This window comes from Amphiura filiformis, chromosome 5 (genome assembly GCF_039555335.1).
Source record: "Amphiura filiformis chromosome 5, Afil_fr2py, whole genome shotgun sequence".
NCBI lineage: Eukaryota > Metazoa > Echinodermata > Ophiuroidea > Amphilepidida > Amphiuridae > Amphiura > Amphiura filiformis.
The window spans coordinates 76,237,670-76,256,766 of NC_092632.1; the positions used below are offsets into that span (position 1 = coordinate 76,237,670).

At 36.5% G+C, this 19,097-nt stretch overlaps 1 protein-coding gene across 1 annotated transcript in view; it reads left to right on the top strand.

Annotated features, from left to right (window-relative positions):
- The window catches only part of LOC140153737 (putative ATP-dependent RNA helicase DHX57), a 41,945-nt gene extending 23,937 nt beyond the window's left edge, over window positions 1–18,008 (top strand). The window contains exons 13-25 of the mRNA XM_072176569.1: window positions 6,792–6,898; window positions 7,512–7,685; window positions 8,180–8,343; window positions 8,924–9,000; window positions 9,478–9,573; window positions 10,637–10,777; window positions 11,407–11,502; window positions 11,840–11,923; window positions 13,321–13,458; window positions 14,251–14,427; window positions 15,029–15,118; window positions 16,381–16,524; window positions 17,436–18,008. Coding sequence (XP_072032670.1) covers window positions 6,792–6,898; window positions 7,512–7,685; window positions 8,180–8,343; window positions 8,924–9,000; window positions 9,478–9,573; window positions 10,637–10,777; window positions 11,407–11,502; window positions 11,840–11,923; window positions 13,321–13,458; window positions 14,251–14,427; window positions 15,029–15,118; window positions 16,381–16,524; window positions 17,436–17,579 — 1,632 coding nt within the window. The 3' untranslated portion in view covers window positions 17,580–18,008. The remainder of the gene's footprint in view (window positions 1–6,791; window positions 6,899–7,511; window positions 7,686–8,179; window positions 8,344–8,923; window positions 9,001–9,477; window positions 9,574–10,636; window positions 10,778–11,406; window positions 11,503–11,839; window positions 11,924–13,320; window positions 13,459–14,250; window positions 14,428–15,028; window positions 15,119–16,380; window positions 16,525–17,435) is intronic.
- The last annotated feature ends 1,089 nt before the right edge of the window (window positions 18,009–19,097 follow it).

Below are 19,097 nucleotides of genomic sequence, written 5' to 3' on the forward strand. Positions count from 1 at the left end.
ATACATGTGGACCTTGTAATTAATACCTCATTAAGTCACAGGTAGACTGTGACTGTTTTAATTTGGTCCCCATTTATGGTCAGCCTTGTGTATTAGTGCAGTTATATTATGATGGCCTGGAAACACTGTTTAACATATGGAGTTCTGGTAACATAGTGCAATGCTCTAGGTCACCGGCCTCTCAATTGATTGATCACATATGTGTGGATATCAAAGTTAAACAATATTTTATATTTGAATTTTATTAAGCACCATTTAGATATTCTTAGTATCTCTGATACCCAGGCTACGAAATGCATGGTATCGTGGTACCGGCGTTCCCAGAAAAAAATTCATAGTCGCAGACAAAAATCAAGAGGGGAAAAATATTTTGAAACATTTTTATCTTTTAATACCATTTGCCTGCAGATCTGAAAATATTCTGTGAACACCATCTCTTGTAAAATATATTTCTGCGAACTTTGAGGATAACTGATCAATAAAATTGAACGCCGGGCAGGAATATATGTAAACACAGTATGAAAATAAACAGATGCCTTTTAATTTGTTGATTTTAAATTTTGTATGACTCGATCCACTGTAGTCTCTAAAACAAAAAAACGCTGCTGCGTCAACAGGAGCTCCAGATCAGACGATCGTATACACCGCTGGGATCCCAGAAAATAAATGCGGTAGAGTCTAACTGCCATCTTGTTTTTTAACGGTTCATACCACTAAAATCCGCTATATAGTCCCAACTTTGCATAAAAATTGTGCAAAATCGGTACAATATTAACAATTTTAGTGTTGAAAATTGTATTTGCTAGATCTTGTGAATATGATCTCTACCAATTTGAAATGAAAACACAACAATTTGAGTGATGTTTACGATTATGTGCGCATGAACACACAATGTCAAAACACGGTTAGCAGTCGGATGCCACACAGGAGAATCTGGCTGTTTTATATAGCGCTAATTTTCTCAAAAAGTAGACCTAAAATGTTGAGTCATTTTCAGATATATGTTATGTAGAATTCTGTTCTGATCAAGATGTTATCAAATTAAGTTGGAGGTAACTCGACTTATGGCAGTGGCGTAGCGTGGGTCATCACATTGGGGGGGCACCGGGTCTGATTGGAGGGGCACAAGCCGTTTTTCGCAATTTTCCTATGGGATTTTAAAAATTTCAGATCGATGGGGGCACGTGCCCCGGTGTTTTATGACGCCACGCCACTGACAATGGCGTAGCGTGAGTCATCACATGGGGGGGTTGTCATAAATTAAGTTGACTTGGTGAGCTTGGCAATGATGCCGAAAACACATATTTTCCCACCAAAAAAATCTGAAAAATAAGGTCACGTTTCTCAGAATTTTTTTTCTTTCATATTTGAATTTTCAGATGTTTGGTATAACTTTTGCAAAATGTTTTACCTGACTTGTAATTCGTACAACGGCTGGCCCCTGTCTGGACCCCCGTTGGGCTTCGCCCCTGGACCCCACCCGTTCATACTCGCGCTCCGGCTCAAACAGTAGTTCACGTTCCCAGAAAGGAAATTATTTTCCGCTGCCCTGCTGATACCTGTGCAATCAAATTGATCTGTACTGCATGTAGTTTGTGATGGCTGTAGTATTCGGTAAGGTCCTTTCACTCTGCCAGACTGCTCTACCTGATTATCATATTAAGAGAACTAGATTACGCCTGGGTCATGTGATGTTGTGCAAATTGTTCAGCGAATGAGGTGCGGATGTGATGATGATGTGATTCAATTAGCCAATTGGAACCCCATGTGCGTATTTACGCTGGCTGTGGGACCTTCTTTTGTTCTGATTACCTTGCCATACATATACATTGTACACTGGTCACTTTGGTATAAACTGTCACAAGTTTTAAGAGTAATAAAAAGCAATTAACACAAACATGGTGGAGGCTGTCAATCACAAACTGCACATTTAATATATTAACTTTAATGAAGAATACCAATTGACATTTACAACAGTTACAACAAGTAACTGACAGTTACTAAAAGTACTCATGTACTAAACTGGGCAAACGTGAAAAGGTACATTCCATCAGACATGTATATCATGGTCACCTCACTGTCTGGCACAAAGTTTTAAGAAAAATAAAATGGAAAACCATAGATAATGTACACACATACTACACCTTTTGTTGCTAGTTTGAATAGACTGGCAAGCTGGGTTGCATTTGTTGCCAGAAACAAAGATGATCACTTGACGCTATATAGATGTCGCAAATCTCAAAATAGTACTTAACCTGTCCAACTTGAGAAGTCACAGCTCTTGTTGTGAACTGGATAAAGCCCTGCAAAGACATGTAACTGACTGTCCCTGATGCTGGTGTCCATGGCCTCTTACCTAAAGCCATGATTTCTCCGTGATACGGAAAAACAGAAAAATTCACAGAATTCAGGGTTTGCTCACAGAAATTTGAAAATGCCACAAAGTAGTGAAAATCTGTGTAAAATGTCTAACTTTTGTGTTGATTTGCAAAAAAAACAAAGAAAAGTGATAATTTAGCAGTAAACAACCATTAAACAATCCATTCTAGCATTTATTCTAGGCCTACGATGCAAGATTCTGTCCGATACAGCTATCGGAAGTACACACAAGACAATTGATGACGCTTAATTTTAATGGGGATGTTGATGGGAGCCTACAGTAAAAAGGTACATATAATTATATAAGACAAATTACACTTTTAAAAACATGCTTGTATGGGAATGTATGCACTTTTCAGTGCTTTATAATGTAAAATGGAAAATCACGGAATCATCTAATTTGTAACACAGAATTTAAATTTTGTAACACAGAAAAATCATGGCTTTACTCTTACCCATCTTCATTTGAAGGTGTATGCTGGATGTGGATGCCCTTCAATTCATTCAAAAATAGACAACCTTTAATTTGTTGCTAGTATGAATAGACTGGCAAGCTGGGTTGCATTTGTTGCCCAGAAGCATAGAGGATGAGCTGTTGAACTTGAGGCTTAGTAGGTGTCGCAAATCTCAGAATATTACTTAATAAATGGTCCATCAGAACTTGAGGAGTCACCACTCTTGTTGCGAATTCGATGAATCCCTTCTGTCCCTGATGCTGGTGTCCATGGCCTCTTACCCATCTTCACTTGAAGGTGTATGCTCAATGTGGATGCCCTTCAATTCATTCAAAAATAGACAACACCTTTAATTTGTTGCTAGTATGAATAGACTGGCAAGCTGGGTTGCATTTGTTGCCCAGAAACAAAGAGGATGAGCTGTTGAACTTGAGGCTTCGTAGGTGTCGCAAATCTCAGAATATTACTTAATAAATGGTCCATCAGAACTTGAGGAGTCACCACTCTTGTTGCGAATTCGATGAAGCCCTGCAAATAAGTGTCTGTCCCTGATGCTGGTGTCCATGGCCTCTTCCTCATTACTTGAAGGTGTATGCACAATGTGGATGCCCTTCAATTCATTCAGTAACAGGCAACACCTTTAAATTTGTTGCTAGTATGAATTGACTGGCAAGCTGGGTTGCATTTGTTGCCCAGAAGCAAAGAGGATGAGCTGTTGAACTTGAGGCTTTGTAGGTGTCGCAAATCTCAGAATATTACTTAATAAATGGTCCATCGGAACTTGAGGAGTCACCACTCTTGTTGCGAATTCGATGAAGCCCTGCAAATAACTGTCTGTCCCTGATGCTGGTGTCCATGGCCTCTTCCTCATTACTTGAAGGTGTATGCACAATGTGGATGCCCTTCAATTCATTCAGTAACAGGCAACACCTTTAAATTTGTTGCTAGTATAAATTGACTGGCAAGCTGGGTTGCATTTGTTGCCCAGAAACAAAGAGGATCAGTTGTTGAACTTGACACTTCATAGGTGTCGCAAATCTCAAAATATCGCTTAACCTTCATTGGAACTTTAGAAGTCACCACTCTTGTTGCGAATTCGAAGAAACCCTGCAAATAACTGTCTGCCTCTTACTCATCTTCACTTGAAGGTGTATGCTCGATATGAATGGCCTTCAGTTTATTCAATAGCATAACCGAAAGAAAGAAAATAATTAAAGAAAGACTTGATATATTTTGCCTGATAGTAAATTTTTAAAGATATATGATCATGTACATCATCATCCGGCTATTAATATGCTTTTACTAGCCAATGCCAACTTATCAATATTGTTCAGAAAAACAAAAGGTTTCCACTCCAGGAGGAAAGGTACATTGGAACTCATCTAGGCAGCTTTAAGGGATCTAGAATGAGCGTTTATGGCGTTTCGACAATATTTTTTGTGGGACATGAGAGCACCTCAGGCGTATCGAATTGCATTCTGAATCTGAAGCATGTCTTTCTGATATCAAATAATTTTAATTTTTGAAATTCACAATATAATACAAATTTTATGACAAATTATTAAAATTTGATATTTTTCAAATTTTTGATATATAACAGTCCTCGAAATAAATTTTATAAATCTAATGATATATTCTTAAAGTGTATGTAGCTGGGAGGAAAAGCCGACGATCAATTGAAAATGTTGACCTTTTATATTGAAGATATGGATTTTTTCCCAAAAAGACCTATTTTTTGTTGGTGTTTTGGGAAAAAAATCCATATCTTCAATACGAAAGGTCAAAATTTTCAATTGATCGTGGGCTTTTCATCCCACCTACATACACTTTAAGTATAAATCATCAGATTTATTAAGTTTACTTCAAGTACTGTTAAATATCAAAAATATCAATTTTTAATGATTTGCCATAAAATGTGTATTACATTGCGAATTTCAAAAATCAAAATTATTTGATATCAGAAGGACATTCTTCGTATTCAGAATGCAATTCGATATGTCTGATGTGCTCTAATGTCCCACAATAAATACTGTCCAAACGTTCATACCCCAGCCCAGGGTTCCCGTTAAGGTTTTAAAATGTGCGTCCGTAATGGCGCAAGTTTGCTGACGAGGTTGCAAAAACTTGCGCCCAGACAGATTTTTAAATGCGTCCATCTGAAATTCACGATTATGACGATACACACGCATTCCGGTCTACACCTCATCAAATGTTGATTGTTAAAAAAAATAAAAGTGCATTTTCGCCGTGATATTCCATCTCCATTCGCTATGATAATTTTTCTCATTTCTGTGTCAGTTTTGGTCCAAAGCGTGGTCAAAAACAGGTGCAAAAACATGAGCAAAGTCTGTCAATCTTGAGCAATTTTCGTTCAGTACTTTCACTTCCGCATTCTTTTTAAAATTAACGTGGTGTTGATGCTACAAAAGCTTAATCACGCGATGCAAAAAATAATACGAAAAAGGGTTATCATTTCGATTTTTTCTTTAAAATTGCTTTTATTCATCGTAACAATAATACTAATAAAGGAAACCTAGATTATTTATGAGAAAATAAACTTAAAATATTAAAAATTGAATATTGTCAGGTTGTGATAAATAATTAAATAAACGTTAGCGGCACGTGCTTACTTGTAAACAAATCAATCGGGACTTTCCCAGCCATCAAACAAACAGCGATCGTCCGGAAAGCATGCAAAAAGTGCACGATTTCCTGACGTTGCATTTACAAATATTGCAGAATTTACTTCAATTCTCAGCTGGTGGGTCAAAATTTTGGGGCTTTTATTATCTTAAAAATATAAAAGAATAAAAATTTCTTATTTTTATCATCAATTAATGATAAAATTTGAAGTTTTGTCTGCGCCCACATTCATGTGACATGGACATAAAATACTTGATTAGCCATGTGAACTTGCGTCCAAATGTGTAAAATACGCGTCTGGACGCAATGACGCACACTAACGGGAAGCCTGCCCCAGCCCTTAATGAACATTTATTGTTGATAATGGGTCTTGCAGATCTTCATTTCTCAATAGCAGATCAGATACCAATATTGTCATGACATATCCCAAAATACCTTTGAGGGAGTTCTTTAGGTCTTCTTGCTTCCTACTTGCAGTCTGTACATCAGTGTCATAAACAACATAAGAGTCTACCCAGAGGAGTGCAACCACAGGATCTAGCATGTCAGAAATTAAGTAGATACTCTCTGCTTTAGCTAGTAATATATATAGTAATGAGAGTTGCCAGTATAAATGCAAATATAAAATTATTTGTATGTCACACTTTGACACAGATTTGATATGACACAGGGATATACCGTATTTCGTCAAATAGTCGTCCCCCAACTAAACGCCCCCACCACTTTTTTCAACCAAGATGTTTCAAAAATGCTGATATTACCATGCTATCTTGTGTAGTAAGCTTACCAAGTTGCCCACATGGTCAATAATAGCGTCAATAATTGGTGAAAATCTGGATTGGAAACCCGGAAGTGAACCAGAAGTCAGTGTTTCTAGTTCATAGTTCGTCATTTTAGCGTGAGTTTAAAGTTTACCTAATGATTTTAACGGGGATTATCGTTCTAAAATTGACCTTGACCCCCGGAAATGTAACGCCCCTGGGCGTTTATTTAACTAAATACGGTATTGACAACCTACAAGTATTGTAGTAACATACCACACAAATACATGTATTTTTTTAACAACAATATAGTCTTCAACAATTTTAAGTTCTAACATCCCAGATGCCTTGAAACCATCTCTTTAAAGTGTAGGCAAAGCAGAACAGTCTTTCACCACAATGGTTGGTTAAGACGGCGTCAACATCAGTAGCCTCTTCTTCATCCAGGTCCACTAACAAGTCCTCATTAAGAAATAAGATTGTGCAGTATTTACATGATTTTTTGTATATTTGCCCTTTTAATCTCACATGTGCAATCTGCTTGTCCCCACAGTATCCTAGCAGTGGAGCCATCTTGATCTTCTTACCTGGCCTTGCTGAAATAACATCACTATATGAACAACTCAATGCCTCACTCTGTGGACCCAAAGCACAAAAACAGTAAGTAGGTTGGATGTATCATCACTAGTCCAACGGCAGAGTTTCTTGTGAATTCTTGCCACTTTACAATCTTGATAACAGAAGTATTTCAAGCAGCAAATATGATGAGGTGACCATGGAGTACCACATCGTAGGTTTCACCCCCAAATCACGCTTTAAATTCTCTATAAGACACATGTTCAAGCCTTACAATTTCCACAGGACAAGAAATTCTATAATATATACCCCTTCCCATATTCCTATAAAAGTACATTAAATTTCCTGAAGGAAAATAGAGGATGATCCTGATGATCATAATATTAAATATATGAGAACCAGGGGTGTTTACCATTTTAAAATTTAAAAAAAAAACGCCTTTCACACTAAGTAAAAGAATTAGGGTCGATCTTTCATGTAATTATTTCGTGTAAGCTAATCCTAACCCTAACCCTAATCCTAACCCTAATCCTAACCCTAAACTACATTATGTAACCCTAACCCTAATTTCGTGTATAATTATATGAAGGAGTAAAAGAATTAGGTTCAGTGAAGTAAAACAAAATTGAGCTCACAAAAGTCACAGGTACAAATCTTAATGAGTAGAAAACTTGTTTGTGTTTGTTTTTATTCACAGGTACAAGATAATTCCCTTGCATTCTTCGCTTTCAAGTGAGGACCAGAATGCAGCTTTTGTACGACCCAAGGAAGGAGTCACCAAGATCGTCATAGCAACCAATATAGCAGAGACGTCTATTACAATAGATGATGTTGTATTTGTTATTGATGCTGGCAAAATGAAAGAAAAAAGGTTTGTGATTGTGGGTTAATGGAAACTATATTAGCATAAAACTTGATTAATGCACTCCACAGGGGAGTTATCATGGTGTATTTGATATCTTATAGTTTCTATAGGTACGGAGAACCAAACTGTTTACCCTGAAAGAAATGTCCTCTCTTTGCTCACAATCATTTTATGTCCCTTCCAAAATGTTCATTTTGGCATGAACATGTTTGGATTCAGACCCAACTGGACAATATCAACTTAAAATATTGATGTATTCACTATATAATGTTTTACTGAATAGGAAACATTTTCAAGATACAAAAATTTCATTATAAATCATGCTGTTAGACTTCAGTCAAATTCAGTTCACATGTCAAATTTGGTGTTCTGTTACAGTTAATATGTTTTTTTTAAAACATTTATAGAATTTCGTTAACCGTATGTATACTAAAAACATAACATCTTTGGGAAAATGACTTGTACAACATAATTAATTTTTCCATTTCCCTCCTACACAGGTATGATCCGTCCAAAGGAATGGAGAGTCTTGATATCACCTGGATATCTAAGGCTAATGCTCAACAGAGACGTGGTCGAGCAGGAAGAGTAACAGAGGGTGTGTGTTTTCACTTGTTTACAAGCCATACATACGAGCAGCATCTAAGGGACCAGCCTATTCCAGGTAGGGCATCAATCAATGTTTTTGCATTTTAGTCACATCCATATAGCAGCATATAATGGAGTTACTTGTGCCACATTTCAAGTCATAAATGAATTTAGAGACCAGCATGGCCCAGTGCAAAAAGGTTTTTGACTCTGGTACAGGAGGTGCCTGGTTCGATCCCCGGCGAGGGCAAAAATTTGTATTCAATTATCCGCTCTATCCATTACTGCAATTGAACTTTGTGGCAGATGCAGTGGATGACAAATATCTTACAGCCAGTTCCAATCAGGGTAACGCCTGGCTGTTTGTACAGTACAAACAGCCAGGTGTTACCCTGATCGGAAATGGCTGTAAGATCTTTGTACACCCACCATGGTCCAGGGCATCATAGGAGAGCAGTGCTTCAACGCTGAGTGATCTACCCAAGACATTAAAAAAAAACCAGTGGTCAACTACGGTGAATTGGAACAAATTGCCAACTTTTTGTTTGAAACACTGCATAATTTACTACAGATTTAAATGCACAGAGCATTTGACCTAAAATCCAGCTATAATATAGGAATATTGAATATGTATATGATTCTTTTAATACAAACAGAAATCCAGAGAGCTCCGTTGGAACAGCTTGTACTGAGAATCAAACTGCTAGATATGTTCAAAGGCAAATCAGTCAAGGTAAGCGGTCATTCTATTATAAATTCAGACTTTTCGGTTGCTAAATTGAGTTGCTTATTTTGTTTGCCCACCTGTCTCGCCCATGTCTGCCTGAGTACATAAGATTATGTGACACATTACAACATATATGTACCTTATGACAGCTGTGGCATACACACCATTTGTAAATCACAGAATTTGTGATTTCTAAAATAGCTGTACATAAAGTACCAGGCAGCCAGAACAGGTGCTGGTCATCAGTACATTATGATGCTATTGTAATTATTAATAGTGATAAGTAACAGGCTTGTTAAATGTGCATTTCAGACCACTACGGCAATTGGTGTATGCAAGGCAAATATCCACAAATCATCCTGGGGGTATTTTCCAGTAACTTTTGATATTTCCCACCTATTTCTATCTGTTTTTAAAGGCCAATCTGATGAGAGGAGAATATTGATCATAATGATTTTACATATTTTTATGCTTCTTATTCAGGAAGTTCTTGAGAGGTTATTAGAGCCACCGGTTGCAACCCATATTGATGATGCCATACACAGATTACAAGATCTTGGAGCACTCAATGCTGCACAGGTAGGAAGAAATAACTTGCAGTTAAAGTTAAATACTCTCTTTCTATAATGTACTGTATGTAATGGTAGGGCTAAGTATATGACAAAGAGTAAAAGTAGAACTAAACCAAGACAATTTTTGCATTTCCTTACTGAGAACTCTTGCTTCTTTCTGTAAAAACTTTGGAATTAAATCAAATACTGGAATTTACTTTTTTGCGATGTTGCGTCTGGAGCCACCAGACTTCATGGGGCAACTGACCCGCTGGGCTGATTCCGTTTGATATTATCTGGTATACTTAATGAGGTTTTAGTATGACCATGTTTGTGTGTCGGTCAAGGAGGGCAAATAGCGAACCTCTGTATAATTTTGCTATGTGCCCAGCAAACTTGGATTCAAACTTGGACATGGTTGTTGGCGTTGAGTGCGCAAACCTTTGTAACAATCAAGCTTGAAGACGCAAATTATGATACAATTTCGGGCTCTTGGCAAATAAAGCTTGGGGTTCACTATTTGCCCTCCATGAGCAACAAACCAAAATGGCAGATTTAGGTAACTACTACATGACTGTAAGAAATCAGCAAAACTAGTCTAGTGTGAGAATCTAATTAAGGGGTTATATTGTAAGCTTTATTTTGTATAAGCCATCAATAAAGTCTTTACTTAAGTCTAACTCTGTATATCTTTGAAGGAAACTCCCAGATTTAAAATGGCTCAATTTTCAGTTGGTACTCTTTGGGTATAATCTCTTTGGGACATTTTCAAAAGGGTGTTGGCATGGATAGGTTATACAAGTTGTATACATACAGTAATGTTTGGAGCACTTGGTTGTCTATCAGTTTACCTTTGCTAGAAATTGTATGTGCACTTGATGTATGATACAATTAATCCAACTTTTTTTCCAAGGTGACTTTCTTTAGTACTTTGATAGAACTCTGCAGTGTTTAACAACACAATTCTTGAATCTTGTGTTGTGTGCTACATTTGCAACATAATTACCAGATGCAGAACCAAAATTTTAGTTTATAAAGGCTCTGCTAACCAACTTATATGTGATTACTTTCTGTTTGCATCCCTCGTGCAGGATCTGACTCCATTGGGCTATCACTTAGCTGGTCTACCTGTTGATGTGCGTATAGGTAAATTGATGCTGTTTGGAGCCATATTCCGGTGTCTGGATCCAGTCCTCACAATCGCTGCCAGTCTCAGTTTCAGATCTCCATTTGTAAGTGATTGTTTTCTTTTAAGAATTGACAGATCAGGATAGAGTATGTTGGTTCATTGATTCAGATAATTTTTTTGAGAAAGGCAGATTAGGTTTGTTTGATAAAAAAAGCCTACATAACAATTAAATGTAATCTATAAAATAATTTGTCATATTGAATGTTAGTATATGGTTAATGCACTATGTACTGTTGTTTCAAGGAGTGATCATTACAGTTGAGTTATAATGGTGCCATTTAGATATGTATTGACATTTGGAGCATTAAACAAAACTGTATATACACTAACTAGAAAGAAAAAGAGCAAGGTATACCAACTTACCTAGCTATTTTCCTTTCCAGTTGTTCGTATATTCAAGGTATCCTCTTGTATCATTTATTGATCCTTGATGTGTTTTGTATCCTTGTCTGTTGGGTCCACCATTACCCATTTCATTTTTATATACACTAGATTGCAACTGAAATGACTTGGAAAATCCAATAAGTTGACATATAATGTACTTCATATGCTTGAATACCAAGCACTTGAAGACCTGGCAAGGACGCATTACTACTCATCGAAATCATGTGAAATAGAGACTCTTCAGAATGAGATGAGATCATGATTTTGTTGTATATTTATATCCCGCAGGTTGCTCCATTTGATAAACGAGATCAAGCTGATAAGAAGAGGAAAGAATTTGCCATTGGTAACAGTGACCATCTCACACTGTTGAGAGCTTACAAGGTACAGCATGATTGTTATTGTTACCAGTATTCTTGGGATTAATGTATGGTTTTAAGAGTTGGTATTTGTACCTGATGATGTAATTCTTGCATTTTATTTTTCTAATTTTATGGTGTGGCAGGTATTCTGGAATTATTTTCTGTCATGTATTTCATATGCTGAAAAAATTGAGACATTTCTGAAAATTACTGATGCATCCAGATCAAAGATAATCATGTGTATTGTTCCTATTGTTCTTTTCTGTAAGTTGAATTTTATCATATACGAATAAGAAGGGAGTTTTTTTTTTAAAAAAGAACAAGAATTTATTAAAAGTGCTTTTCATTTTTGTGCACAGGGTTGGACTACTGCATTACAAAGAAGCCAATATAATGGGTACAGATACTGTCATGAAAACTTCCTGTCTATTAAGACTTTGCAGGTAAGCTATATTAGGAGGAGTGCATGTCTGTTAGATGTATGTTCTACATCACACTCTACAAGTATAGGGTGTCCCAGAATTATTTATACAGTGTTTGAACAAAATATCAAAAATATGTAGTCAACAGTGTATCTAATTTTAATAAGTGCAATAAAATGACACATTATCTTCTACTTATTCTGTGACTTTCATGGAAATAGCTTGATTCGTTTTGGCATAACATTGCTATTACTGAAAATGGACGAATACTGCATGTGTGTAATTAACAGCGCAAAGGCTTCATAACACATGGATCATTTATCACCATCATCCTGCCGCACTGTGCAATATATTGGAGAAATCCTACATTCTTTTATAGGAAATACACCAAATTTGGTACAGATGTAGAGTTTATAACGCTGAATAATTCTTGATATGGGATTAAGTAAAAAAATTTCAATATGACTTCAGATATTTAGGTTGAAAAGCGTACTTTTTATGTGATTTTTACCACAATTTTTACCCAAAAATGTCATTATTACAGAGGGTATAATTTCCGCAAGGATCCTCCACAGTAAATTTTAATCTTCTCCGTTACGTAGCTGTGGTTTTGTCAATAAACTATGGACATAAATACATGCTGTGACACTAAGGACGAACCTTCTTTATACTTTTATGAAAAATCCATCTCTCTCTGCCGGTATTTCAAATGATGAAACTCACACACTGCAATAATTGTCTCGAAAACTGCCGCCAAAGAAAGAATAGGTTAAGGTCATCATAGCGTAACAAATCCTTTATTCCATACAAGGTTGTTTTGTAATATCATAAATGATTGACTATTTAGTAGAAGTAAGAACAGGACACAACAAATATACTGCATAACATTTTCCAAATAACTTTGTGCTGAACGGTTAGTAATTTTACAGGTTTTCAAAATAGGTAGTTCAATTTTTAAAATCTAAAATTCCTAAGAAAGCTAAAAATATTTAATTTAAGAATTTAAAACAATTTTACCAATAGTAATATAATGCCCTTCATGCGTAAAAAAAGTACAACTTTTCCGGTATAAATCATTCTGGGACACCCTGTATAACTTCATGATAAATGTCAGATAGCATTTTCTGTGTGTTAAAGTGTTTTAAGCTTGGGGTTTGCATATAGCACTGTGCACTCTATCAGCACAATGCATTACACGCAGGATGCAAACAAGCTTGCACTTTAATTCAAACTTTACTTGGTGCAGGGCAAAATATTTTGATGGTACATTATTTTGCCTGCCATGAGCAACATACAAACAGGGTGGAGTCTGGACTCTTTGGGTCTGATATCTTAAGTTGGGTCATATATATTGACACATAAATTGTTTGCTTTCTTTACACAGTATGTTTTACTTCTCATCTCATTTTTTGCTTCAGATGATTGCTAGCATGAAGCATCAGTTTACTGAATTGTTATCTAGCATTGGGTTCATCAAAGAAGGGCTATTCTCTAAGCAGATGGAAAGGATGGCTGGGCGCTATGGGGATGCAGTTGTTAAAGCTGCTGGCTATGAGGTATGAACATATGGTTATGATTTAGTCCATAAGCATACAATTAGATTGTTTCTTGGATTGTAAAGCAAAAGGCAGACTGAAGAACAGCAAGTGAAATTTATGGATAGGTGATTCCAGTTCAAAGATGTTTATCACCTAAAAGAATAAGATGCAGTGAGGGATAGTAATATTGCTGTTGTCAAAGCCTCTGGCTATGAGGTATGAACATGTGGTTATGAGGTAGCATGTAAGTAGACAATTAAGATTGTTTCTTTGGTATCTGTTGTAAAGCAAAAGGCAGGTTGAAGAACAGCAGGTGAAATTTATGGATTCATGACTCCAATTCAAACATGTTTATCACCTAAAGGAAATACGATATTGCAAATTGAGAGACAGTAATCAATTATGTAATGCTGGTTTCTTGTTTGCCAGTGTAATGAGTGGCGTGGCGCACACGCATTGCAGACAAACACACAATAAAGGCTTGTGATTGGCTGATACGTCATGCTGCTGTAGCAAGTGGCATAAAAGTATGATAGGGGCATAAGTGATAATAGATTTATAAGTAGGAACTTTCATGATGAAAATCCATATCATGTAACAAGATTTCAATGGATGCACCATTGAATAATGATAAGGTCAGGTGTATCTTTTAGACCTCTTCTTTGGGCTGAAGAAGTCACGAGTCACACCTGACAAAAACACAACAACTTTTTCAATCCAACGGCACACCCATTTAGACCTTGTTGCTTGTGATGATAAATTAAAATTGTTGTTGTTATTGATATCATCTATTGTATTTTCATTTTCCAGGCCAATTCAAATGCTGATAATTCCAAGCTTGTGGTAGCTGTTCTGTGTGCTGCTCTGTACCCTAATGTGGTACAGGTCATGACCCCAGAAACAAAATACAGCCAGACAAGTGTTGGTGCTGTACAGAAAGCTCCTAAACCAAATGAACTCAAATTCAAAACCAAAGATGAAGGATATGTAAGTTGGCTTATTAATTTCAAATTTTTTTATTATTATAATGGAGTATATGAAAATAAATTGTTGAAAGAAAAGAAAAATAGCCACATGTTGCAGACACACATTCCAAGACTTAATTAATAAATAGTGTAGTCTATCAGATAAGACAACTATAGTTTTGATCAGTTTTAATAGGAGGGAAATGTTAGGCTTTTACCACTACAACAAAAAGAAGGCCCACGTTAAGAGCGCTATTAGTTGACCTGTCTGACCTATATTTTGTGTGGTAAAGAAAGTAGACAAAGGATAGGGCTTGAATTAATAATTTGTGATGCTTCTAGCGAGATGTGACAAGACAATTCTCGAAATAAAATATTTCAATATTAATCCGCGATTGTTATAAGGCTCGCCGATTACAAGCTGATCAATGTATAATATCACTGCAATTTGTTATAATGACAATAATGCTACAGGTCTAAAGAATAACAGCTTTTATATATACTAGTAAACATTATGTATGTACCTTTAGTATTATAGCATGCATCCACATGACTGTCTTTCTTTATTACTCTAGAGATTTGTTCAATTTACTATATCTATCAATGTGTATTTTTCTCCATAGATCCATATTCATCCATCCTCAGTTAACTTTCAAGTCAGGTACTATGAGAGCCCATACCTGGTGTATCATGAGAAAGTCAAAACATCCAAGGTAAATAGGTGACTGTAGCTAGCATAGCTTTCAGTTAGTAGTAGAGTAGTGTTTGTAAAAGTACATTCACTGCTCAATGAAGGGGACATCACACATACAGTGTCAACAGCCAGTGTTATAAATATAAACTTAATACTCCTTTGGTGAGCGACGCGACGGGCGATTGGTATTCCACCGAACGCAAGAAAAGGAGGCCTACCGTATCTGATTGGCTAGAAATCGATCGCTTTGTCGCTCAGAGGTGTAGTACAAACTCAAAATGGAGACATGTATTCAATTCGATTGAATCGATATTCTATTATTGACGCAGATAAAGAAAGTCGATAAATGTACATTGTATTATAAATACAGCACCTGGGTTTTACACGGGTTCCTTTGTATAATTCATTTCTCAAACAGTTGAAAATATCACAATTTTTACTTTGGAATTCAAAATCTTTACTTATAAAATGCAGTTAAAGATATCCACAGCAAACAGCAAGACCCCGCTAATTAGTGTATTGCTTTTCGAGTTAGTGTACTGGAAACAAAACCTGCCGTTTTACCTGAAAACAAATCGAATTTTCTATAATAGTAACACCATATGTAGTACTGATCATGCATAAATCGTAGAATAGAAACTAAGCGGCAGGCTCTATGGCAGGGCTATGGTATCTCATATCATGTAAATGGTATGCTTAGCCTGAGTCGCTCGGCCTATCTCGAACAAAATCGCCATGCGTAGCTTTTGAAAAATGAGAGGATTCATGGTACTATCACAGCAATTTTGACACAAAGATATAGGGATGATGACGCAGTGCATCATTTTCATGATTATCATTGACTTCCTCCAGCCAGCAGAACTTGTTTAGAGGGTGGACCTGTGTACTGACCCACTCTGTTCATAATACTAGTAGAAAGTAAAAACTATTCCATAATCAAATTGTGTCGATCTATAAAAGAGGATTTTAGATGTCAATAACTGGAGGTGAATAGAAAAATGCAGAAATAAATGTGCAGTGAATTTGGCTAAAGTAATAATAAGGGTGGTAAAAACTTGTACATGAAGTCAATAAGAATTAAATGGGTTGAAAGAAGAAAATCTAAAAGCTACATATTTGATTATAATGAGGAAGTAAATGTCAAGAAATTTACTTCTTATTTTAATGCAATGATTTTGGAGAAAATTCTTCCACTGTAATTGAAAGATTTGAGCATAATGTTTGATTAATTTTGTTCCTTCCAGTTTTGTTGACATTGTATGGTCATTTTGCTTTACTTAGGTGTACATCCGTGATTGTAGCATGGTGTCAGTGTATCCTCTACTACTCTTTGGAGGATGTAGTCTTCATGTAGACATGGAAAGAGGCAAATTCATCATCTCACTGGATGATGGCTGGATTAGATTCAAGGTCAATTCTGTTGAGGTAAGGGGGTTTTAACAGGGTCAGAACCAAGGGTGAAAATCAGACATGATGAACCAGGGGCTCCTTTTTACACAAAATGGCCCCTGGTTTACTTCATTCCACATGGAATCAGGGCCCTCAGGGGCCACTTCTAATCAACAAGGGGCCAATATTTGTTCTGAATAAGTTCATCATGCATTAATAGCTATGGAATTGAATTTTTGGGTGTAGTGACCAGGGGCCAGTTTCTGAAGAAAAGTGTCACCTGGTCAGCTTAAATTTAGATGGGACCAGGGGCCATTTCAGGGTTTCTGGGGCTAAACGGCTCCGCCTCCCACTTATTTTCACCCTTGGTCAGAACAGCTCAACACTTTTTTCTTCAAAATATAGATTTTTAAGATAACTTTGCTTCTTATTTTTAAGATAAGAAGCAAATTCCTTCAGCGGTGTCCGTCTGCTCTTTCAGATTATCACGTAAAAAGAACTTGGTCACGAGATGCTACGCAGATTGGCCTGCGAAAGAGGTGCCAATGTGATGATGACGTGATTTAATTCAACCAATCAGAACCCCACTTCCGTATATGCAATGCAATAGCCCTATGTGGTCAAATTATACATCATATATAGGAATATTAGTTTCTGAGGTGAGCGTGATTATAAAAAGAAAATAATATCTGTTTGAGATGTATGGGATATGAAATAGTTGAATGCCAACTTTCCTTGCTGTACTCCGGACATTTGGTTTAGTATGTCTATCAATACTGGCGTATTATATAGTGGCTTGATGAGACAAACATTAAACATGTTAGGCCAGTAATCTTTAACCTAAAGCGATGTAAATTTGGCAATGTACCTTCTTATCTAAGATAAAAAGCCACTCGGTGTCCATATCAAATTTATCATTGTGCATTATCTCTTTCGATTCATCCTAGGTTGCTGAGTTAGTTCGTGAACTACGTCTCGAGCTGGATCAGCTGATGGCCGACAAGATAAGCAATCCCAACATGGACCTGTGTACCTGCCCTCGAGGTAGTCGCATCATCACAGCTATAGTACAACTCATTACTACGCAGTGATCTCAAGCAACCAGAAAGTCTATGGTTTGCGTAATAATTAAGTACAATAATTATATAATTGATTTTGTGTATTTAAGTATGCACTGAATTGCATACATAATGGAGAAAAAAAATTACAGACAGCTTTTGATTAGTTACAGCTGTAGATCGGTAAATCGGCCACATTGAATAACATGTACACATCTAATATGTAAATAATCACTCAGCCACAGTACTTAAAATATTACTAATCGAAGTGGGCTCTGATTACGCAACCAGCTCCCAGCAAGACTACCAATGAATATTTATTGTATAGTATGTCTCAACTCAAGTTGAGTGTAACGCCATGTTGGATTTCGCAGTGGCAGATTCAAATCGGTGCGTTTACATGGTTGCGTAGCCAGTGTACGGACAAATCGCTTTTCTACACATGTGTGTACAGTGTACACTGTACACTGTACACCCCACAGGATTAGTTGAGCAGGCACGATTGGTATCTATTTGAAATCTACACCCCTTGTGTGGGAGATTAAGGTCATGTCTTCCATAAGGGGCGTATAGGTTTCGACTGGAATAGCCAAATGTGCCTTTGACTTGTGATCTTATCTCAAACTTTCACTAGTCCTGGCCACTAAGGGCCGGTATCTCAAAGCATGGCTAGTAGTCTGGCTTCCTAAGCCATCAGGCTTAAGCCCAATTCGCTGTCGTAGTGCACGTTAGTAACCATTGCTTACTGCTCCAAGACTGGGCTCATACAACTGTTCAGAATTTTGACATGCCATAGGCTTTGTGTTGTGATCATTTCGATCACTGGTTCGTAACAAAGAAAGCGTGATCCAGTTGACCTAGCATCGGTCATATTTTAACATGCACTACGACAGCGAATTTGTCCAATATACCAGTGCTTACAATTTCACATCATATATTCACTTTGAAAGATAAATCAATAAAATGGATCCACATTTGGTAGGGTTTGCTGACTTAGGAAGCCTGATCACTAGCCAAGCTTCGAAAAATTGATCTAATTGCTTTATGGATAGAACAAGCTTGAACAAAGATTAACTAACCAAGAACATAAATATTATCACATTGATTAGCTTTGTGGATAAAATTAATTGAATTGAATAGTAAGGTTGTCCCTTACTCAAAGAACTGCTACTGGGCAGTATCAATGCTGTGAGCATCAATCAAAGAGATCATGGCAAGATTTTCATAATGAATCATGTTTATTAATGTGTGCAATAATATACATATTATATGCCATCATGTGAAGTGCCTTGCAAAACATATAACAGTAATATATATTTACTCAAATCAATCAAAGATGTATCGATTTATATTGTACACATTTTTATGTGTGTGTTATTTATGTAATAATCTTGCAAAGATTTGATTTATTTTCATTAATGTAGCCAACAGTTATTAGAAAAGAAAAATCTATTATGCGATGTGCCAATATAAATGCTTTATGGAATGTGGCAGATCAAACTGTGGATATTTTGTATCATTATCTATGAGAGGCTAATTTTCCTAAATCGT